Source organism: Nannospalax galili, unplaced genomic scaffold, assembly GCF_000622305.1.
Source record: "Nannospalax galili isolate Female #2095 unplaced genomic scaffold, S.galili_v1.0 scaffold270, whole genome shotgun sequence".
In the NCBI taxonomy this organism is placed as follows: domain Eukaryota; kingdom Metazoa; phylum Chordata; class Mammalia; order Rodentia; family Spalacidae; genus Nannospalax; species Nannospalax galili.
The window spans coordinates 3,262,886-3,286,724 of record NW_008330152.1 but is presented as its reverse complement, the minus strand read 5'-3'; the positions used below and the strand labels follow the sequence as shown (position 1 = coordinate 3,286,724).

The 23,839-nt window shown below is 38.8% G+C and overlaps 1 protein-coding gene across 6 annotated transcripts in view; it reads left to right on the top strand.

Annotated features, from left to right (window-relative positions):
• Positions 1-23,839, top strand: part of Cask (calcium/calmodulin dependent serine protein kinase) — a 430,362-nt gene that overhangs the window by 353,048 nt on the left and 53,475 nt on the right. For all 6 annotated transcript variants that reach the window (XM_008843151.3, XM_008843142.3, XM_029568448.1 and 3 more), the window contains exons 14-15: positions 7,825-8,013; positions 17,757-17,835. In XM_008843151.3, coding sequence (XP_008841373.1) covers positions 7,825-8,013; positions 17,757-17,835 — 268 coding nt within the window. The remainder of the gene's footprint in view (positions 1-7,824; positions 8,014-17,756; positions 17,836-23,839) is intronic.

Below are 23,839 nucleotides of genomic sequence, written 5' to 3'. Positions count from 1 at the left end.
TTTTATGGTAAACTTTTTGTTTGTTTTCATTTGATTTTGACTTTGATTTTTGAGACAGAGCCTAAATGGTAGCCCAGACTAGCCTCAAACTCATGATCCTCTTGCCTCAGCCTCCTTAGTGCTAACATTACAGACACATACTACCGTGACCCAGCTTTAAAGGTTTTTAAGTAGAAGGAATGCACTGTAAAATAATGATAAAAAGTGCAACATAGTAAATCCATAACATAGTAACATAGCCTCTCTCAAGTCTTAGGCGCTGTATAATTGTGTGTGTTATGCTTTTATCTGACCAGCTGTGCAGTAGGTTTGCATATACCAACATCACCACAACCATGTATGTAGACATTGTACCACGTAGTCACTAAACTGTAGGAATGTTTAGGCTTCATCTTGTATATGTGGTCTATTGTTGACTAAAATATCATTAAGAGGTTTGTGACTGTTCTAGCAGACTAAGATTATGGTAACAGGTGATTCCAAATATTTTGAATTGTTGTTGCTGTTGTTGACCTGTGTCACAGTTATAAAGATGCTGCCCTTGTGAAGTGGCTCTTCAAGGACTATGTAGACCTCAGACAAGAGATGTGCTTCTTTATATTACAGTCGTTAAGTCACTGGCATTCTATGTTGCTTAAACCACAAAGAGCTAAAATGGAAGACAGTTTTTAATGAAATGCTGGTCATGATTTTTACAGTTTATTATTTGGTGAGGGGGCACATGTGCCACAGCACATGTGTGGAGGTCAGAGAACAACTTACAGGAGTCAGTTCTCTCCTTCCACATTGTGAGTCCTAGGGATCAAACTCAAGTAGTCAGGCTTAGAAACAAGCACCTTTACCTGCTGAGCCATTTGATGGCCCTGATTTTTGCTCATGAGTCTCTGAATCTAGGTGATGTATTGGAAAACTTATACATTCGTTTTTGACAATACAAGCTCCTGTACTTTTCTCATTCATTTCTATGAAAAATGGGAATAGCATCTGTATTTAGCCAGCTAGTATAAACTGAAATGGTTAAACAAGCTCAAAATAGGCAAGAAACTGCTGTAGAAAAAAATTACTTAACTGCAATTCAAAAGCACAATTACAGGGTCTGGAGAATGGCTCAGCAGTTAAAAGTGCTTGATGCTCTTCTAGAGGACCAGTTGAGATAACAGCACCCTCGTCAAGCAGCTCACAACTGTCTGTAACGCCAGCTCCAAGGGATTCAATGTCCTTGTCTGGCCTCTGAGGGCACTGGCACACATGTGCACATATATGGCGGGGGCGGGGGGGCAGTAAATAAAATAATTTTTTTTAAAAAACACAATTAAAAATGTAAATTCATGTTCAATATAACATTTTTTAAGCAGTCACAACTATAGATGTGGAATATATGCAAAGAGTTGAAAATCCAACCAACAAAGAGTGAAAAGCTGACTTAAAAACCATGTTCTTTTTACAACTATTAGGTGCTAATTTTTTTAATAATAATAACAACAAAATCTATGTCACATCAGTTACTTGTGTGTTTTGATGTACATGCTATTTCATTGTACATACAATGTTTTTAAAATTGTAACCTAGTCGTTGACATAAATTTTCCATTAAAGTGACAATCATAAAAGAAGGAATTAACATATTCCCCCACCCTAACTTTCCTAAGCATTAAAGGCTTAACTCAAGTACATCTTTGAGAGTATTTAACTCCATTCTACCTGACAGTGGTGACTTAGGATTATAGATAGGTTCTGTGTCTGGCCAGCACATTTTTACAGCTGAGATATGTCAATTTTATTTTGTGTATGAGTGTTTTGCCTGCATGTAAGTACACCACATGTGTGCATTGCCCGCAGAGGCTAGAAATTGGCATCAGATCCTCCGGAACTGGAGTTACAGATAGTTGTAAGCCACCATGTGAGTGCTGGAAATGAAAGTGAACCCAGGTCCTCTGCAAGAGCAATCAGTGCTCTTAACCACTGAGCCATCTCTCCAGAACCCCAATTTTTTTTTTGAGACAGGGTCTCACTATATAGTCCTGGCTGTCCAGAAACTCTTTGTGTAGACCAGACTGACCTCAAACTCAGAAGGATCCACTTGCCTCTGCCTCCCGAGTGTCACCATGCCTGACTTCCTCTGTGTGTGACATTCTAATACATCTTGGCCTACTGAAGCCAGTCTCTTCCCCATGAATGGGCCTGGACAGTTCTCCTATGTCTAGCCATGTCTCAGCTTAGCTTTGTGAACTTGTGAGCTAACTGAATCATTGTTATTCTCTCTGTATCACAGAGCAAGAAAATGAAAAGACTCTATGCCTTACTAGTATCCTCAGATTTGAGCAGTTTTAACTAGCTAACAGAAGTCAATTACCCTTAATATTATCTTGCTCACTAATAATTACATATGTAGGGGCCATGTTTCCCAAGATCATAATTCATCCCCCTTTAAACATCATGTCTTCTATGAGATAAGTGTGATTTAAAGTTTCTGAATTCAGATGGGACCGAGGTTAAACTCCATCCTTGGTGCTGTGAACTAATTCTGTGAACTCTGACTTTCTGGCCCAGCCTCTTAGAGTTAGAATAAGAACTAAATAGATAATATGTCTGCTGTACTTAGCAGTGTCTTGTATATGCTTAATGCCTAATCTTTGTTAGCTAGTATTAATTATCCCCATAGCATCTGTAATATGCCGGTGCACAGAGCTTACATTGCAAGTTCTCAGGAAAACATTGAATAGAATGGTAACTTGCCCACTTGCAAGTAGGTTCACCTTACCACTGACTGTTCTGTGTGCTGTGGTCTCCACAGAAACTCACATATTTTTGGACCAACCTGCCTATTTATAAATTGCTAAGTTATCTGATCTCAATTCATAGAACAATATAGGCCATTTCAGACCAGTAAATATTTCAGCTTTGAAGTAGATTAAATAAATAAATAGTATATACCCAAGTAAGAATCTCTTTTTTCAGGTTAAAGTTTTTTCACAAGAAAAATCATTAAAGCTTATATAGCCTTGTGTCTCACAGCTTATCTACCTTCTAAGCCTTGATTTATTTTGCATTTCTGAAGTCAGGAAGAAATTCCTGTGTGTACCCTCTGAGTAAACATTTTCAGAAATAATAAGCAAATCAAATTTCCTAAATACCTAGCTAGATGCTTAAAAGACATCTTCATTCATTTATGAAATACGTAAGAGCCTGCTGTGCCCCAGGTATACACTATGCTGAGCAGCAAGGATCTAGCGGTGAATAGGGAAAACAGGATCCCTGCCCTCATGGAACATCCAATCTAGTGGGGAGGCAGGATGGAAATAGGTAGATGAGGTAGACACAGTAAGCATTCTCATGGAACTTCCATTCAGGGTAGGCGGCAGGATGGGGTAAGTACATGATGTAGAGACAGACAGTGAGCATATAAGCTAACATTATAATTTCAAATCATGATAATAACTATGAAGAAAAGCAAAGATCATGGTAAAGTGGGAGCTATTTTAAATTGTCATGGGAAGCCTTTCTGGAGAGTTAACTGAGGTGAGTCTTGTTATAGGAAAGAGCTGGCCCTCTGAACATGCAAGCATGAGGACCAGCAAACCAAATGCAAAGGCCCAGTAGCAGGAAAGACTTTTGTAGGAAGGAGCAGAACTAAGCTGGGAAGAGAATAGTACAGAAATGCTTAGAGAGCTTGGCAGAGGCTAGACTAAGCCTTCCCAGATAATGGTAGTCTGGGTTTTTTTCCTGGTTGAAGTGGCGCATGCAGTTCATGCATTCAAAATTGTTGCTGGGCATGGTAGTATGTTCCTGTAATCCCAGCACTTAGGAGGCTAAGGTAGGAGGATTGCCACAAGTTTGAGTCCAGCCTAGACTACATAGTATCAGGCTAGGGAGGGCTACATAGCAAGACCCTGTCTCGAACGAGAGAGCGGGGGTGGGAAGAGGAAGAGAGAAAGAAGAGGATGAGGGGGGAGGAGGGGGGGGAGGAGGCAGCAACTGACTCCAGAGCTCATGTTCTTAAAACTGCGTTTATTTGTAATCCAATGAATTTCCCTGTAAGCTTATATTAAGCTCATTCATCATTCTTGAATAAACATATGTCTGGATAATGTCCCCTGTAAGAAATATAATTCTAGGGTCTGGAGAGATAGCTCAGTGGTTAAAAGCTCTGCTCTTACAGAGGACTCAGGTTTGGTTCCCAGCACCCACCTAGTACTTAAAATACAGATATTTGAAAATGTTTGCAGTAACATAAAGGAGAGGAAATAAGGAGGGATGATGAGATGGCTCAGTGGGCAAAGATGCTAAATGGCAAATCTAAGGACCTAAGTTCAATTCCTGGAACCCACATGGTGGAAGGATAGAATCAACTCCTACAAGTTGTCCTCTGACCCACACACACACACAATAAATGATAGAAGATGATAGATGATAGATAGATAGATAGATAGATAGATAGATAGATAGATAGATAGATAGATAGATAGATAGATTAAGATAAATACAGTAAATTTAAGCTCGGCATAGTGGCTCACACCTGCAATCCAGAATTTAAAAGATTGAGGCAGGAGGATTACAAATTCTAGATCAACCTGGTTATATAGCAAAATTCTTAACTAGAAAAAAAAAAAACTACCAGCTCCTTCAGCCTAGTAACAATTACCCAGTCATACCTTATAAGACTTTTAAAGAAAAATATACAAATTAGTTTCAGATTTTTTTATATTCTTTTTTTAACTTTATTTTAAGCATGCTGTATATGCCCCCTTTTCCTCTTTGCACATGAATTAGAGCTGGGAATTTAGTTTTATTTTGTGTCAGCAGTCTTAATGGTGACAAATTCTGGTTAATAGCAAATATGGCCTTATTTGGTGGCATAATGTCAACTTTTTCAAAATTCGGTTTTGGGGCTGGAGAGATGGCTCAGTGGTTAATAACACTGGTTGTTCTTGCAGAAGACCCGGGTTCAAATCCCACATGGCAGGTAACAACTGTCTGTAACTCCAGTCCCAGGGGATCTGACAGCCTTTTCTGACCTCCACGCAGGAATTGCATGACATGGGTGCACTTACCTACATGCAGGCAATACATGCATACACATAAAATAAAAATAATAAATAAAAGTTTTTAAAAAGTTTAAAATTCCGTTTGATATTATTTTATGATTGAGGACTTATTCTTCCTTATAAATAATACATTAAACTCAAGTGCCTGCTTATATAACTTAAAAGAATGAATAGAAATCTGCATAAAGTGGCATAACATTTTTTCCAACTCCTGGGACTTCGGAGACTGACCTCATACTCACAAAGGCTTGCGTTTCTGTTTACCAGTCAGACAAAGCACATTTTTAACTCATGAGTTATGAAAGGCATCTCTGTACTTCGTATGATGAACTTAATTTTGGCAGATGAATTTTTCTAGTTGACATATTCCTGATCTTGCTCTCTGCCCTAAATCTAAATCTTAGATTCTTAAGTGACCATAATTAGACCACAAAGAGAAAGATTTACCCACATGGTCCAACCTCCACACTTGATAGTACCAGTGCAGGGTGCCATTGGGGCACTAGTGAGAAAGCTAAGGTCCCCAGGGCCCCTAGGAGCTCTACTTAGAAGCTATGCATTGTTAATGTCCCTCAGCAGTCCTCACACAAACCTGTAGTTGTGAGTGGTGATCTGAGCTAGAGGCAACCATTTCCATTAGAAACCAAATACATGGACTGCTCAGTGCATCTGCTAATAGCAAATCAACACCGGTCTCCTTTCTGAGTTTACCACATCATTATCTTATTTTTGCCTTGTGTGCATGACTTTAAAATTAAAATTCCTAAGTCATGGCTTTAATAAGCCTTTTAAGAAATCATTTCAGATGCTAAAATGCAATTTAATTGCATTTCATTATCTGCATATATCTTATTACCACATGTATTACAGATGAAAATGAAACTAAATTTAGAGTTAACACACCAAAAAAAAAAAAAACACCAAACCAAACAAACAACAAAAAAAAATGTAATCAGTATAAAGTTCCAAGCAGACCATTAGTCAGCTATAAATTCTCTCTGAGATAAAAATTCTCACGTGTATTAAAAAGTTTTTATGATAGCACAAAAAGTTCAGTGACTAGAAGGCTATCCTTTTTTGGAGAAACAAAAGCCATTTATTATCCAAGTTCACCAAGATGACATATGCAATATCAGTGCAAAGAAATCATTTTCTTTGTTAGTGGGCTTTGCAAAATGAACACATAATCATTTTCAACTTACTTGGGGCTGGGGTTGTAGCTCAGTTGTTAAAGTGCTTGCCTAGTATTCACAAAGCCCTGGTTTACATCCCTCGCACTGCATAAACCAGGCACAGAGGCATGCCCCTGTAATTGCAGCACTTAGGAGGTGGAAACAGAAGGATCAGAAGTTCAAGGTCATCCTTTCCAACTCAGTGAGTTCAAGGTCAACCTGGGATACATGATATCTTGTCTCGAAAAAAAAAATTATTTTCAGCTTAGTTTGTATTTAGTCAAGAGCTCCAAAACATAGAAAAGAACGAAGCATTTTAAACGTTCCAATTGCGAGGGCCAGGAAGATGGCTCAGCAAGTAAAAGCACTTTTCACCAAGCCTGACATCCTGAGTTCGATCCCAAGGACCCATATCGTGGAAGGAGAGGACTGACTCCAGCAAGTTGTCCTCTCACCTCCACATGAACACTGTGGCACATGTGTGCTCATACATACACAAGCAAATAATACTGATAATTAATAAATGTAAACTCCAATTTTGGGTTCTATAATGTATGTGACATTTTAGAAAAACACATTTTTTTTTTTACACAGGGTCTCAATATGTACCCCTGACTGGCCTGCCTCTGCCTCCCAAGTGCTGGGCATGTGCCACCATGCCCAACCAGAAAATTACATTTTTTTCAAAGACATCTGTACAGGTTCTTTTATTTCTTTCCTTAAATCCTGTTATAATTTATCTTCATCTTTTGGGCTATATAAAAATATTATGATTGGGCTAGAGAGATGACTCAGCCATTAAGAGCACTGGTTGCTCTTGCAACACAGGTTCAGTTCTCAGCACCCATATGGTAGCTGACAGCTGTTTATAACTGTTTATAACTCCAGTTCCAGGGGATCTGATGTACTCTTTTGGCCTCCATGGGCATTGTACGCACAGGTGCCCTTACATACATGCAGGCAATACATTCATACACATAAAATAGAAATAATAAAGAAAAATTTTAAATTAAAAATGTAAAAAATATTATGGTTGGCATCATTGATGTTAGTATCTAATTGTCCATTCCAGTGTAAGAACCTGAAACTTAAAGGTCATCCTTGATCCTTGCTTCTCCCTCATTCCCATCACCAACCCACTAGTAGATTTATCTTATTTCATTCATATCATGAAAGATATTTGTTCAGTACTGATTATTATATGCATCTTGTACTTTTTGGTTCAATTTTAAGACCCAGTGCTTTTTATAGATGATTCTTTCTGCAAAATTATTTGAAATCTCAGTATATCAGCATTTATTTGAATAAGTGCATTGGATACACTTTTATGGCATAATACCACGTGATGCCTCTAATCTAGGTAACCAGCCAACATATTCATTCATTGATTTGCTCTTTCACTTGTTCATTTTATTTAATCCATGTGTCATGACAATTTCTCACAAAGAAACTGAGGTCTAGTTTTATATAAGTATAATTCACTTTGAATTCTCTTTATATGAGAAATACTTTTGAGACAAAAGGAGTACTTTTACATATGGTTGTATAACAAATTTCTGCTATAATGGTACTATAACTAATATTTTTCTTCTTTCATACAAATGCCAGGCCTTACTTCAGACTCACGATGTAGTGGCACATGAAGTTTACAGTGATGAAGCATTAAGGGTCACACCACCCCCCACCTCTCCCTATTTAAATGGTGATTCGCCAGAAAGTGCTAATGGAGACATGGATATGGAGAATGTGACCAGAGTTCGGCTGGTGCAGTTCCAAAAGAACACAGATGAACCAATGGTAAGTAGGAAATGCTTGAGTTATAATCAGCTAACATCAGTCTACACAGACTGCTAACTGGGAGGGGGAGGGAGGGAAGGCAGACATGGATAGTTTTAAAGAAATCAGTTTCCAGATCTTTGGTTCCTTTTGCCTGATGCCAGATCTTAGACATGCTGGTCATTCTCACCTCTCCTTTAATAATTACTGTTCAGCTTTACAAAATAAAAAGAGCAAACACCACAGTGGTACATTGCTTCAGAAGAGAAAAACCTCTTGTATAGTGGGACTGGAGAGATGGCTTGGTTAAGGTTAAGAGCATTGGCTACTCTTACAGAGGACCCAGGTTCAGTTCCCAACATGCATATGGCAGCTAACAAGTCCTTAACTCCAGTTCCAGGGGATCTGACATCCTCTTCTGGTCTCCATGAGCATTGCACACACATAGGTGCACTTACATGCAAGCAGGCAAAACACTCATACATGTAAATAAAAATAAATCAATGTTTTCAATCCAGTACTTTGAATATATTTTGCTTTCACCAAAATTAGAGGAAGAAAGAGAATTCAGTAGGCTTCAGGGAATTGAATAATGTTACTAAAGTAAGATTCCTTCCATTCATATCTACCTGCTTAATATGGATTCATTTTCTCCATGCTGAAGAATAGAGTTGGGAGAGGACTGATGCTGGATCTCCAGACTCATTCTCAGGAGCATCATAGATTGAGATGATCAAGGAAGGGTCCTGGGATAGCCACTGAGCAGACCAAAAGGATTGGGGGACAGAGGTGATATAGTTCAAACAAACCAAATAGCATGTGCAGAAACCTGGTAGTGAAAAGGCTCTTTTATAGTTTCCAAATGGAAAGAAAGCAGTGCAGCTGGCAGGCAGACAGCATGGCAAGTGGCCAGGCCAGGACCACACAGGTGTTGAAAGACATGTTAGGGTGTCTGTTCTTTAGCTTTAAAAAAAACAGTGGGACACTATTTAAGGGTTTTAAACATGGAACTGGATTGGTTTATTTATTTTAGAAGTATCACTCTGGAAGCTGTATTAGAGGAAACAAGAATGAGTCAAGGGAGACCATTTAACAAAGCAGTCACTGCCATAGTACAGGGGAGAGATGATGGCACTCAGAACTAGTGAGATGTACATCAAGAATGAAAGAGCCAGGCATGGTGGCCCAGCACTGGGGAGGTGGAAGCAGGAGATTCAGCTCAAGACTAGCCTCAACTGCATAACAAGTTTGGAACCAGCCTAGGCTACATGAGACTCTGAAAAATGAAAGAACAGAAATGAAAGTAAAATCAGTAAGGCTTTATAATGGGTTTGTAATGAGATGAGAGAGAAGCAAGACTCGAGGATGACCCTTAAGCTTTAGGGTCATATAGTTGAATGGGCAAGGAGGTAGGAGTAGGGAACATTGGGCAAGTTTCAAGTTTAGAAGAGGGATCATATCTTTTTTAAATTATTTATTTATTTTTATTTTGTGTGTATGAGTGTTCACCTGCATGTATGTAAGTATACCCATATTGTACAATGCCCTCGAAGGTCAGGTGTCGAATCCCCTGGAACTAGCATTATAGATGGTTGTTAGACTCCATGTGGGTGGTGGGAACCAAACCTGGGTCTTCTGCAAGAGTAACCAGTTCTCTTAACTGCTGAACCATCTCTCCAGCTCCTAAGGGATCCTATCTTTAGAGAGGAAAACATTCAAATGTATGCATTCATGTCTTTTCTTTTATACTTTATTATTTTTATTTTATGTGTATGAGTGTATTGCCTACAAGTATATAAGGGCACCCATGTCGTGCAATGCCCGTGGAGGTCAGAAGAAGGTATCATAGCCCCTGAAACTGGAGTTACACACGGTTGTTGGCCACCATGTGGGTGCTGGGAATTGAACCTGGGTCCTCTGCAAGAGCAACCAGGGCTCTTAGCCTCTGAGCCAGCTCTCCAGCGCCAACATTCCTATCTTTTTTCTTGAGAGCATATAAAAACCAAAACACTTACTTAAGAAAGTTGATCAGTTGCCTTCCAGATTAAAGGAAGAGATGCAGAACAGTGAGTCTGTGACCACAATTTCCAGAGAGCCTTTAGTTCTAGACGTTTCTGGCTGTAATTCTTGATCATTGCTCTTTGTCTTACCTGGCAGCACATAGGATGCATGCAGGTCATGTACTCTTCCTGGTGTTCTCTAGGCTACGTAAGCTTTGGCCTTAAGGCATGGGCAACAGCAGCTTTTGAGACCTTTGGCATATCACCTCATGTCAGTGGACCTCAGGTTGCTCATCCCTAAAAGCATATTTGGCTAAATGACCGTGATGTCCCTCCTAGCTCTGAAAGTCAAAAATTCCACTCATTTGTTTTATACTTTCATGCATTCAGTGAGCAAATCTTGTGAGTCTCCACAAAACTCAAATCACTGCTTTAGATATCTGAAATATAGTGACAGGTAAGACTTGACCCATTCCTGGAGCTTGCTTTCCACAGGGTAGTGTACATTAAGTAGGCAAATTTGTAGCTTACCACAATCTAACAAACCAGTTATGACAGCTAGAGAGAAGAGAAGTCTGTGCTGGAAAGGCAGGAAGAAGGGAAAATGTTCAGCCAAGCAAAGCAGACAGGAAGGTAGAAGGGACCCCAAGAAGGTCCCAGAGTATCTTGTGATAATGTTCTAAAGCAATCCAATGGCAATTGGTTGGTCTTTTGGATGAGAGCTTACTACACAGATTGAGGGAAAGTATAAAACTCTATTCACAAGTTAGTTTTCTTAGAAAGCATAAAATGACCTTGACTCATTCCTTCAAGTCTCCTTTAGAAGGCTTTTTCCTGTGATCTTGGTGGTTATATATTTCTTCTTTTCACTGGTTGCCATGGAAACGGGAGTTATTTCATGTAAAATACATACTAACAATAATAGGATATAACTATTGCGCTTACTAAGGCTCTATTTACCTGTTTACTTGTCTTCTTCAAAGTACTATATTTCTCTGCAGATTATAGCTATATGACTTCTTTTGCCTCGGGGACCCTCTATTATATGTCCATTCCCCAAGGGTGATACACTCCCATAACACCCTGTGTTTTCACAGCTTGTAGCATCATACTTGCAATTATTTCTCTATTGATTGGACTCCTATAGTTAGAAATAACAAAGACCATACTTGAACTAGCTTACACGAGATAGGAAAGACTTGTGTAAGCAGTGAAAAGCCAGAAGTATATGCCACCCCTTCCCAATTCCCTCAAGCTTTGATAGGTTCAGAAGTAGACACCCAACCCAAGTTCTCTACAGAGAAATGTTTGTACAGACAGGAATTTTTTTTAATGTTAACTGTAATTGGTTTGAAATAAACTTCCACTAGCGATGAGAAACGCTGTCTATCTCATTCACTCCTATACCGAAGAGGATGTCTGCCCCATAGGAGGTTCCCATTCATGTTTGATGGGTGAATACATAAATTTGTTAGCATTAATGGTGGAATCTCTGTTGTACCATCATTTCCCTTATGAAATTAGATTTGACATATACATTCATTTACAGCATTTTTTCAGAGATACTTCTCTTGATAATCATACATGCTGATTGAAAGTACAAATTGGAAGTGAAACTTGAACATTACAATTGAATATTAGGACCAAAATCATCTTAATTGACTATACTTCTCACACTACTTGCCTCCTACTTCTGAGAACTTCAAATTAGGAACCATGCAAAATCATATTTTGTGGATAAATTAATCTAGAATATAAGTCCTCAGATAGTTCCATGAAGCTTTCTGGCAGATTGTTATTCTCTAAGAAAGAGGCAAAATAGAGTGCAATTGAAGACCACTTTCCACAAACTGACCTTGTTAAAAGATACAGATTTCTAGGCTCCATTCTAAGCCCTGTGAATATAAATCTAAAGAGTGGGGTTAAAAGTCAATATCATTTAAAAGTTCCCTGTGTGGTTCTTAGGATCAAGCGGCTCTAATGCAAAAATATGTTTATGGAAGTTTATCTTTACTAGTGAACAATTGGAAAACGAAATGGAACCCACTCCATAGAATGATATTAAATATGACTGTGAAGCTTAGGCCCTGGCCCTATCATCTGAAACAGACAAAAATATAAAAGATATTAAGTTACACACACACACACAAAAAAAACACTTTTGGGGACATTGAACATCAAGCAACAAAGAACAGTGATCTCTAAGGAGAAGAAACAAAGAAGGTAACCTCTAAAATTGTCCCAGCTTACTGTCTTCAGAGAGTCTCCAAGCCCCAGCACGGGGAGAGAAAGCTAAAACAAAGCAAGCATACTCCCTGAATTGAGGGAACAGAGCTAAAAATCTGGAGAGACCAAGAAAGATGTCTTTCAAAAATGGGCAAAATAAAAACATTTGCAGATATACTGAAGCTAAAAGAATTCAGCAGGCCCACACAATAAGAACTCTTAGACGATACTTTCAAGGCAAAAGGAAACAGAACAGATGGAAATATGGATCTTTTGAAATGATAACTACATGGGTCAGTTTACAAGTTCTTTCAAAGATATTTAGCAGTTTAAACAAAAAGAGCACTATGCTTTAGGACTTAACAGCATATGTGAAATGTATAATAGTAGTAGAACCAAGATCAAGAGGAAAGAAATGGCAGTATACTATTATAAAGTTCTTATATATGAAGTGCTACTGTATCACTTGAAGGTAAACTGGTAAGTTAAAGACATATGCTCTAATAAAAACCAAATGAGACTACTAAAACAACAAAATGAAGAGTTGCAGCTGATCAGGGACTGGAGAGATTGTTCAATAGAAACATGAACTCCTGAGTTCAGATCCCCAGCACCCATATGTAAAGTCAGGTGTGGCTACATGCACCTATAACTCCAGCACTGAGGGGACAGAGACAGGAGGATTGCTGGGCCTTGCTGGCTCCTAGCCTAGCCAAAAACATAAATACCACAAGTTCCAGGTTCAGTGAGAGACCCTGCCTCAAAGGAATAAGGCAAAGAGCAATAGAGGAGGATACCTAATGACATCCTCTGGCCTATGCACACACATGTATCTCTCTCTCTCTCTCTCTCTCTCTCTCTCTCTCTCTCTCTCTCTCTCTCCCCCTCTCCCTCCCCCTCTCTCCCTCCCTCTCTCTCTCCCTCCCTCCCTCCCCTCTCTCTCTCACACACACACAGCAAAAAGTTGTAGTTAATGAGGCAACACAAGAGAGAAAACAAACTAAGAAGAATAAATTCAAAAGAACACAGAAAAAGAAGGTCAAAGGGAGCATAGAATAAGTGGAACACATGGAAGTCAGGTAAGAAAAATATATTTATACCAAAGTATATTAATAATCATCCTAAATACTAGTGGTCTAAATACCCCCAATTAAAAACCAGAGGTTGGGGCTGAAGAGATGGCTCATAGGCTTCTTGCAGCAGACCCAGGTTCGACCCAGCACCCACATGGTGGCTAATAACCATCCATAACTCCAGTTCCAGGGGAATCCAATGCCCTCTTTTGACCTCCTCGGGCATTGCATGGCACAGGTACACCTTTGTACATACAGGCAATACACTCATACCCATAAAATAAAAATAATAAAATATTTTTTTCAAAAAAACGGAGGTTGTCAGGTTTGATAATAAAGAGAATACTCAGCTATGCTACCTGCAAGAAATGTGCTTTATACAAAAAGAAAAATAGTTTCAGAATAAAAGGACAGAAAAAGCTATGCCATCATAACATTATTCAGAAGGAAGCTAGTGGCTGTATTAATATCAGTTTATTCTGGGGCTGGAGCGATGGCTCAGTGGTTAAGAGTGCTGGCTGCTCTTGCAGAGGACCTGGGTTCGGTTCCCAGCACCCACATGGTAGCTAACAACTTATCAGTAACTCCAGTTCTAGGGGATCTGACACCCTCTCTTCCGGCCCCCGTGAGCATTGCATGCACATGGGGCACTTAACATACATGGAGGCAAAACACTCATACACATAAAAAGTAGAAATTTAAATTTTTTAAAGTTTATCCTAGGACCACAATGAAAGTAAGTTGGAAATCAGTAACAGGTAGAAGCCAGGCATAGTGTTGCACATCTGTAATCCCAGTACTGATGAGGCTAGGCCAGGAAGATTGTGAATTCAAGGCTAGTCTGGGCTACATAGCAAGACCGTATCTCAAAAACAGAGTAAAAAATAAAATAACAGAAAAAATCCAAATACTTGAAAACTAAATTAAACTTAACCCATAGATAAAAGAAGAAATCAAAAAGTACATAGCAACACTGTATCAGAATTTGTGAGATGCCATCATACTTAAGGAGAAATATGTAGATGTGTAGATACAGATTTTATATTTATATATAATTAAAAACAAGAAATGTCTCAAATCAGTGACCTCAGTTTCCACCTTAAAAATTCAGACAAAAAGAGTAAACTAAACCTGAAATCAAAGTAGAAATAAATGAGGGCTGGAGATAGATCTCAGTGGTAAAGTGTTTGCCTAGCATCTATGAGGCCCTGACCTGAATTTTAATTCTCAGCATTGAAAAAAAAGAGGCAGAAATCAATGAAGTAGAAACAGGAACTGAATAGAGTATAAAACACTTTCTTTGAGAAGATCATACTGATCAGAAAAAAATGACTGTATGACTGTTGCATTAATTTTTCCTGGGAAGACATGCACAAATGTCTGTTCACCCTAGATAGGGCACAGACACGGAACCAATGAGTTTATTGTACTTATACTTACTTAAAGAGCAATACCTGAGGGTTATTTACAGGAGTGCGGATAACCCCAAAACAGCTGCATCCCTACAAAGTTCTGCTCCTTCATGGATGACAACCATATAGAAGCTGTATCATGCTGTCCCACCTTTAGTTAACCTTCCACTTCCTATATATTCATACATTTGGTAGAACTTACCACTGAAGCTACCTTGGGCCGTGGCCTTAAAGGGTTACACTTGCATCTTCCAACCAAGATCACCAGCAGTGGTGGGGAGGAGAAAATAATTATTGCTATGACCACTGGGCCAACATATACCGAATTGGCAATAGAGTGATCATGTTATGCCCAAAGGAAAAAGGCCATACCAGCAGAACAATGATCAAGAAAACATAAATTGCCATGAGAAAAGTGGCGTAACTGCAGATGCTACAGATACATAAAAAGTGGTTAAAGGGGCTGGAGAGATGGCTTATCGGTTAAGAGCACAGGCTGTTCTTGCAGAGGACTGGGGTTCGAATCCTAGCACCCACATGGTGGCTAACAACCATCAGTAACTCCAGTTCTAGGGGATTCAACACCTTCTTTTGACTTCTGCAGGCATTGCATGCACTGATGCACTTACATACACGCAGTCTAAACACTCATATACATAAAATAATAATAATAAAATACTTTTTTAAGATGGTAAAAGAGCCAGGTACATGTCTATAATCCCAGAACTTGACAGGAATATTGTAAGTTCAAGACCTGCCTGGGCCCTAGGCAACATAGCAACACTTGTCTCAAAAAGAAAAAAAAAGAAAAGAAAAAAGAAGAGCATATTTTTACCAATAAATTCAACAATATGGATGAAATGGAGAAACGTTTCCTTGGAAGACAGAAACTACCAAATCTCGCTTAAGAAGAAATAAACTGAATTATCTTATCCTGCTTAAAAATTAAATATGTGGTTTTTTTTGTTTTGTTTTTTTGTTAACCATATTTTTTCTTTTTATTGTGTTGTCATCTGTTTTAACATTAAAATATGTCCTTCAGGAATGAAATCTGCATATGCAGCAGTACAGCCACAAAATCAAGTGGGTGTTTCTGACAATAATCAGCATAAAATAATTTAATAACATGCTAGTAATTCCAAGTACTCATTTTACTTCATTCTGTAACATCTTCGGTTTGTCTCTGGACTGAGACTTCAGAGACTCTTTTGCAGCTCTTTGTAGGAAGTATGTTCCAAAATGGATGCCTGTGAAAGTAACCCCAGCCACAAGAAGCCAGTTCTTTCTAATCCAACTGGGGCTCTTCATTCTTCTTTTAGTATCAAGCTCACATTCAAAGTTGCTTCTTTCTGATAACTACAAGTCTGCTACTTCTCATGGATTTGACTCTTTGGTGGACTTGCAAGTGCCAGGTTCTCTGGTTCCGAGATGTTGTCCTTATTAGGTATCTGGAAGACTGGGCTGCTTTTGATTTGGTGCCACCCCAAATGTATGAGCCCAATCACAGGAGCCATAACTATCAGAACTTTGTAGTCTCTCCAGACATTCTGAAGGCTCATGTTCTATGGACATCAGAACACCTCTTTTCCATCTGCAATGGCAACTCTGCTCTTTTCACTTTTGCATTAGAGATTTTTATCTCGGGGTTGGGGATTTAGCCCAGTGGTAGAGCACTTGCCTAGCAAGCGCAAGGCCCTGGATTCGGTCCTCAGCTCTGATAGGCATGTGTGGAACCAAATATGTGTTTTTTTAAAAATCCCTCAGGAACTGGGATTTAGCTCAGTAGTAGAATACTTGCCTAGTATATGTGAGATAGATTCTGTCTCTAGCACTACAAGAAAATGAAAAAGGAAATTCCTCAAAAAATTAATAAAAACCCTTTAAGGCCATGGTCCAAGGTAGCTTCACTGGTAAGTTCTACCAAATGTATAAATAAGCAGTATAGCAGATAGATGGATAAACAATTCTATACAGATTTTTCCCCAAAATATTGGAAAGGAATAAATTTTTCCAACTTAGTCTCTGAAGTCAGCATTACCCTGTAAAACCACATGATGATATTATAAGGAAAAAATAAAACACTGCAGATTGGTATCTCACATGAATACAGGTGCAAAACTTCTAAACACAATTTTAGCAAAGCAAATTAACAAAATATGAAAACAGTAGGTGCTCAGTTCAACAGTGACACTGAAAAATATCATCATGGCCTCTATATAAAGATGATACATGAAATATTCTACATCTTTTAAGGAAGAATGTGTTATGGGCATAGTGGAGATTAACCCAGGAATGCAGCTTTGCTAATAATAGCCAAAAACTATAAATAGTAGTGCAGCAGATAGATGGATAAACAAATTGGTTTGTCTAAACAGGGGAATACTACTCAGCAAGAACAAAGAATAAGCTATTTATCAATACAACATGGTAGAATCTCCAAATAATTTTGATGTTTGAAAAAAAAGCAACAAAACAGTATGCAATGCATGATTCTATTTATAGGTAATGGGATTTAATCTAGACTCAGACAAAGCCCGTTAGTGGTTGCTTGGAATGAGGAGTGGAGTATATAGAATGATGGGAGTAGATGAGAGACACAGCCACCACCCTGACTTCAGTGATACATTTGCACATGTATGCATATGTTAAATTTACCAAACTATACACTTTAAATGCATGTGTGTCAGTTATACAACAAAACTGATCTTTTGAGGAAGAAAGATAAGGAGCACAGTAAGATAAAGTATATGCCCTAAAAGGGAAAAAATTAAAAACCACTTTTTAAAAATTGGCAGCATGAAAAACAATCATAATGAGAGGATGCAAATGCACTATGTAGAATGTATACATGCTATTGTAGCAATCAAAATACATACAAATGATATTTCTGTCAGAAGAGTTTTGTGTATGTGGAAATATAGGTCTTCATTTTATATATATATATCCTTTAATAGTTTTCTATGTCTTCTAATTAAAATTACCTTCAGTAAAATCACAAATATAAAAAGGCACCTTCCTATAATTGTACTCTTACAAACTTTGTTTTTTTATAGGGAATCACTTTGAAAATGAATGAGCTAAATCATTGTATTGTTGCAAGAATCATGCATGGGGGTATGATTCACAGGCAAGGTAAGTTTCATCTGTAAGAATTTCTTTGCCTTCCTTAATTTTTTCCTGTACCTAGAGATGGGTGTTGGCTTTTTGTGATCAGCATAAAAGAGCGATTTGTCTTGGAGTTTTAGTCACTGGTGACCTCTTTTTGTTTTGTTTTGTTTTGTTTTGTTTTGTTTTGTTTGGAGGGAATGGAATGGTTTGTTTTGCCCACTATAGTGAGGGGCTGAACCAACTGCCTCCTATATGCTGGGCAGTGCTCTATATCCCCAGCCCTCCTTTTACTTTTTATAGACAGTGAGAGATGAAGCAAAGGAGTGCACGGGACCCCAGGATGTACAAGACATTTATTTTTGAATATAAGATACATATATAATATAAATATATTTTATAAAGGTAAACAACCACTTAAGAATTGCTGTCTCTGGGGCTGGAGAGATGGCTCAGCAGTTAAGAGCACTGACTGCTCTTCCAGAGGACCTGGATTCAATTCCCAGCACCCACATGGCAGCTAACAACTATCCGTAACTCCAGTTCCAGGGGATCCGACACTCTCTTCTGACCTCCACAGGCATTGCACAGCACGGGTGCACTTATACATACAGGCAATACACTCATACACATAAAAAATGAATAAAAATAAAAGAAAAAAAAAGAATTGCTATCTCAGGGCCGGAAAGATGGCTCAGAGGTTAAGAGCACATACTGTTCTTGCAGAGGACCTGAGTTCAGTTCCCAGCACCTGCACATCACGTGCCTCACAACTGCCTTTAACTCCAGCTCCAAGGAGATGCATCACCTCTGGCCTCTTAGCACCTGAACTCACATGTGCATGCACATGCACACACACACACACACACACACACACACACACACACTTAATTTTTAAAGTAAAAATAAATCTTAAAAAAAAGACTTGCTAACCAGGCATGGTGGCACACACATTTAGTCCCAGCATTTGGGAGGCAGAGGCAGGTAGACCTCTGTGAGTTCGAGACCAGCCCTGCTCCAGGACAGTGGAGGCTACAGAGAGACGCTGTCTCAAAAATAAAAAAAAGAATTACTCTCATATTCATGCAAATCAGATACACTATTTATAAATTAGGAATTGAGATACACTATTTATAAAGTAGGAATGCAGAAAAATAGATAGCTAATAACATAAAAATTAAGTGGTAAAATAAAAGATGTGAAATCAATGATTAAATTATTTTTTAATGGGGGTTTGTTCATTTGAGGCAGCATCTCACACTGTACCCAAAGCTGACCTGGAACTCAGTACGTAGCTTACCCAAGCTGGCCTCACACTTGCAGCAATCCTCCTGTCTTCAAGCCCCCTGAGTATTGGGATTGCTCATATGAGCTACCACACCCAGCTAAGAAAATCCCCTATCCTTACATGGGAAAGTCAAGTGCTGGCATTCGAAGACCTCCACTATGACGACAACTTCAGTTGAGTCTCACAGATGGTCAGGAGTTGGACATGCAGACTTAGGCTCCTCCTCGAAAGGTCTGAGTCATATACTCTAGTATTCAGAGGATATTGCAAAAATGATTCTTATTAAGGCTCCATTTCTTTGAGATAAGGTTATCTTGGTACTTACTTCCCTGCTTAATACCTAAGCATTTTAGTGCCTATTCTCATTAGAGATGACCATTGTGTGCTATTGCTCCTCTCATGGGGAGCTCACTAAGCACAGACTGTGTTCTATACTCACACAAGAGGCTGTTGTCTTTTAGATTCCAATATGGAGACTTTTAATGATCTTTAATAATTTTCTATGTGTTCAGGAGAGTTACATTATTATTTATTTCAATTCTCATTATTGTATAACTGCACTGGCTAGGATCTAAAGTCTCAAAGTGATTTGGCAGACATCCTTGTCCTATTCATTATTATTATTATTTTGTTTTTATTTTATGTGTATGAGGGTATTACCTGCATCTGCGTAAGTGCACTCATGCCGTGCAATGTCCGAGGAAGTCAGAAGAAGGTGTCAGATCCCCTGGAACTGGAGTTATAGATGGTTGTTATGTTAACCACCATGTGGGTGCTGGATTCGAACCCGAGTCCCCTGCAAAAGCAGCCAGTGCTCTTAACCACTGAGCTATCTCTCTAGCCCAGTTCATTTTTTTTTTAAAGAATAAAATCTTGTTACTTGTGACAGCACGGATGGAACTAGAGATTATTTTGGGTGAAATAAGCCAGACACTGAAAGACAAGTGCTGCATGCTCTTAGTCATGTGTTGAATCTAAGGAATCTCATAGACGTTGAGAGTAGAAGGGTGCTTTCCGTAGGCTGGGGCAGTAGGAGTGGAGGGATGGAGAAAGGTCACTCAGTACACACTAAGTTAGTTAGGACCTAAGAGTTCTGGTGTGCTGTTGCACAGTGGAGTGACTACAGATGGTAACTATGTACTGAAGCTCAAAAACTAGAAGGGATTTTCAGTGTTTTCACAATGAAGAAAAGATGGATGTTTGAAGAAATAGGTATGTTTAACCTGATTTGAACACTAGGCAATGTGTGCAGATTTCAAAAGCCATTAATATGTACAGTTTTATGGCTTTATATGTTAGGAAATAAGAAACTTGAAGGCAGTATCATTTATAAAAGAAATATAATTTTAATACATTGAATATTAAGCCTGGTGTGGTGCACATGCCTGTAATTCCAGCATTTGGGAAGCATGAGACAGGAAGATTATGGGTTACACATTCCTCACAATATATAAATGTACCCCCTACGTTATCCTATCAAGATGTATAATAATTGTGCATCAAAGTTTTTTTTTTTCAAAAATAGCTAAAAGAAATTTTTCCAGTGTTTCTCCATTAAAAATAATGTTTAGCCAGGTATGATGGCACACACCTTTAATCCCAGCAATGGAGGGCCAGAGGCAGGTGATCTCTGTGAGATCAAGGCCAGCCTGGTCTACATAACAAGTTTCAGGCCAGCTGGAGCTATAGGGAGACTTGGTCTCAAAAAAGAGAAGAAGAAGAAGAAAAAGAAGAAGGTGGTTAAGAATATCTACTGCAGATTTTTAGGTACGTGCCTTTTATTGGGGCTAAGGATGTTTCCTTTCTATTGTGATTCTGTGATTGGGTTTCGAATTTCTCCAAATGATTTTTTTGAATCTGCTAAGAGATAATCATTTGGAGCTGTTTTTTTTTCCCTTTTTTTCTTTTTGTCTTATTAACATGGTTAATGATTTTTAAAGATTTCCTAATAATAAACAGCTCTTAGATTTCTGGATAAGCCTAGCTTATGTATTATGTCCTGCTCTGTGTACCAATGTTTTATGTAGGATTTGAGGGCTTTTACTTATGAATGAGGCAGACATATAGTTGATTTTCCTTTCCTATATTTCTCTGATTTTAGTTTGAAAGCTGCATCAGCCTCATAGAATGACTTAGGGAACATTTCCTCTTCATTGATTCCCTGGAAGACTTGGTATAATGTTGAGATGGCTTATTCTTTGAAAGTGTGCTATAGAACTTGCCTATGGATGTATCAAGGCCGGGGGTTTTGATTTTTTTATTTCATTTTAGTGTAATTTGTATATGGAGCCTCATTATGTTGACCTGGTCCCCAACTCTTGGGCTCAATCAGTCCTTCTACCTTAGCCTTTTGAGAGGCAGGGACTGTAACTATACCAGCTTGGGTTTGGGGTTTGGGGGGGGCGGGCTTGTTGTTTTGGTTTTTTTATGTGCGTGAGTATTTTGCCTGCCTGTATGAAAGTGCACCCATGTCATGCAATGTCCACAGAGACCAGAAAAGGGCCTCTGATCCCCTGGAACTGGAGTTACAGATGGTTGTTGGCCGCCTTGTGGGTGCTGGGAACTGAACCCTCATTCTCTGCAAAAGCAGCCAGTCATTTTACAGTGACTTCAATTTCTCTAACAGTCATAAGGCCACCCAAGCTATTTCTTGAATGTACTTGGTAAATTATTTTTTAATGATATTGTAGGAAGCTTCATAGTATTCTCTCTCCTCTTCATTCTTTGCCGTCTCTGTAATTCTGCACTCTTGTTCTTCCTTAATATTATTTGTGCTTTTTCTTTTTTAGTTCCTCTTCATCAACCTTGTCAGAGGTTTGTTCGGAATTCTGCCCTGAGGTTTTGTTCATTCTCTCCATGTTTATTTTCCATTTCATTGTTCATGGCCTAAGTTTTTTTTAAATCCTTCCTTCTAGTCTCTGTTGGTTTTAGCTAACTTTTGTTTTTTGTTCTTTGGTGGGGTTTTTTAAATATATTTTTCTTTAAAATTTTTTTTGAATTTTTGTGTATTTCATACAGAACATCATCTTTATACCCCTTCCCCATTGGCACCTGTCCATAGCCACACACACACACACACACACGCACACACACACACACACACTCACACTGTATTTCGTACATTCTGTCATTTGTGTTAAGGCCTATTGTGTCAAGTTAATGTCCCCAGATGTCCCTCAGTGCAAGTTCCTTCACTGAGGTCTAGTCAGCCTATCTAGAGTCTCTCGCTTTAAGAAGATGAGCTCTTCCTTTCCCAGCAGTAATCAGCTGCCAATAATTCTTTGACTGAGATTGGGTCCTGCTGTCCATTTCCACAGTTCTGTGCTGGGTTTTTGTCTGCTTGAGTTTGCATGGACCTTGTGCATGCTGACACCATTGCTATAGATTCATATGAGAATGGTCCCAGGAGCCTGTACAACTCTGTACTCCTCCCTGGCTCTTAAAAATCTTTCCTCCCCTGAGCCCTGGGTAGGTGGATTTTAATATAGGAATCCTGTCTAAGGACCCACAGTCTGTAGGCCTTTTGTGTTCCTGGCCCTCTGTTAAATGAGAGAGCTTCATTGATGAGAATTGAAAAATGCATTAGTGTTCTTTTTACCCCTTGTTCTGTGCTTCACAAGCCTTAGGTATAGAGGCTGCATCCTAGACAATCTCTGTGTAAGACCAGTTGAACTCACAGAGATCTGCTTGCCTCTACCTCCTAGTCTTTGGTAGGTTTTTATTTGTTTATTTGTTTGTTTTTGAGACAGTCTCCCTGTAGCCCCAGCTGGCCTGGGACTTTGGAACTTGCTTGTATAGACCAGGCTGACCACAGAGCCTCCCACTGCTGGGATTAAAGGTGTATGTCACCATGCCCAGCTTTTTTTGTTTTGTTTTATGTTTGGGTTTAAAGAGGGATTAGCTAACTTTTAAAATTAGATATGGGAGGCAGGGCCTGGAGAGATGACTCAACTGTTAAGAGCACTGGCTGCACATGGTGGCTAACATCCATCTGTATCTCCAGTTCCAGGGGATCCCAGGCCCTCTTCTGACTTCCATAGGCATTGCACAACACAAGTGCATTTACATATGTGCAGACAATACATACATACACATAAAATAAAAGTAGTAAATAAAATATTTTTAAAAATAAAATTAGACATGCACTTCATTTATTTCCAGTCTTTTCTTTCTAATATATGCAGTTAAAATCTCAGGCAAGGGGTGTAGCTCAGGGGCAGAGTGCTTACCTCATATATGTGAGTCCTAAGACTACTTTCTCTCTTGAGAAGCTCTTGCCCACTCTACAGCAAGCACTACTGTCCTCTGACATGTTTCTCACCGTGCTCATGCTTTAACCTGTATTAAAACCATGTCTGCCAAAACCTTTATACTTGATATTTTAAACCCTTTGAACAATGTAACTTCAAAAGGCACCAAAATCCTGTATAGCAAATAGTTGACACTTAACAGTGATTCTCTTGAAAGTCCTAAACTTACCGTAAGGTATGTACTACTATCTTTCCTCTCTCTCTCTCTCTCTCTCTCTCTCTCTCTCTCTCTCTCTTTCTTTTTACTTTCATTTCCCCAGATACTATGGGCCAAACTCAGGCCACCCCCTATATTAGAACTTTTCTTTCATTTTATTTGGATTTTTGTATGTTTATTTATTTTTTTAGTTTTTTAGTTAGAATACAAAGTAATATGGCATTTTCATACATATGTCATTATGCCAACTTTACTTCCCAAAAAAATGTGTTGTCA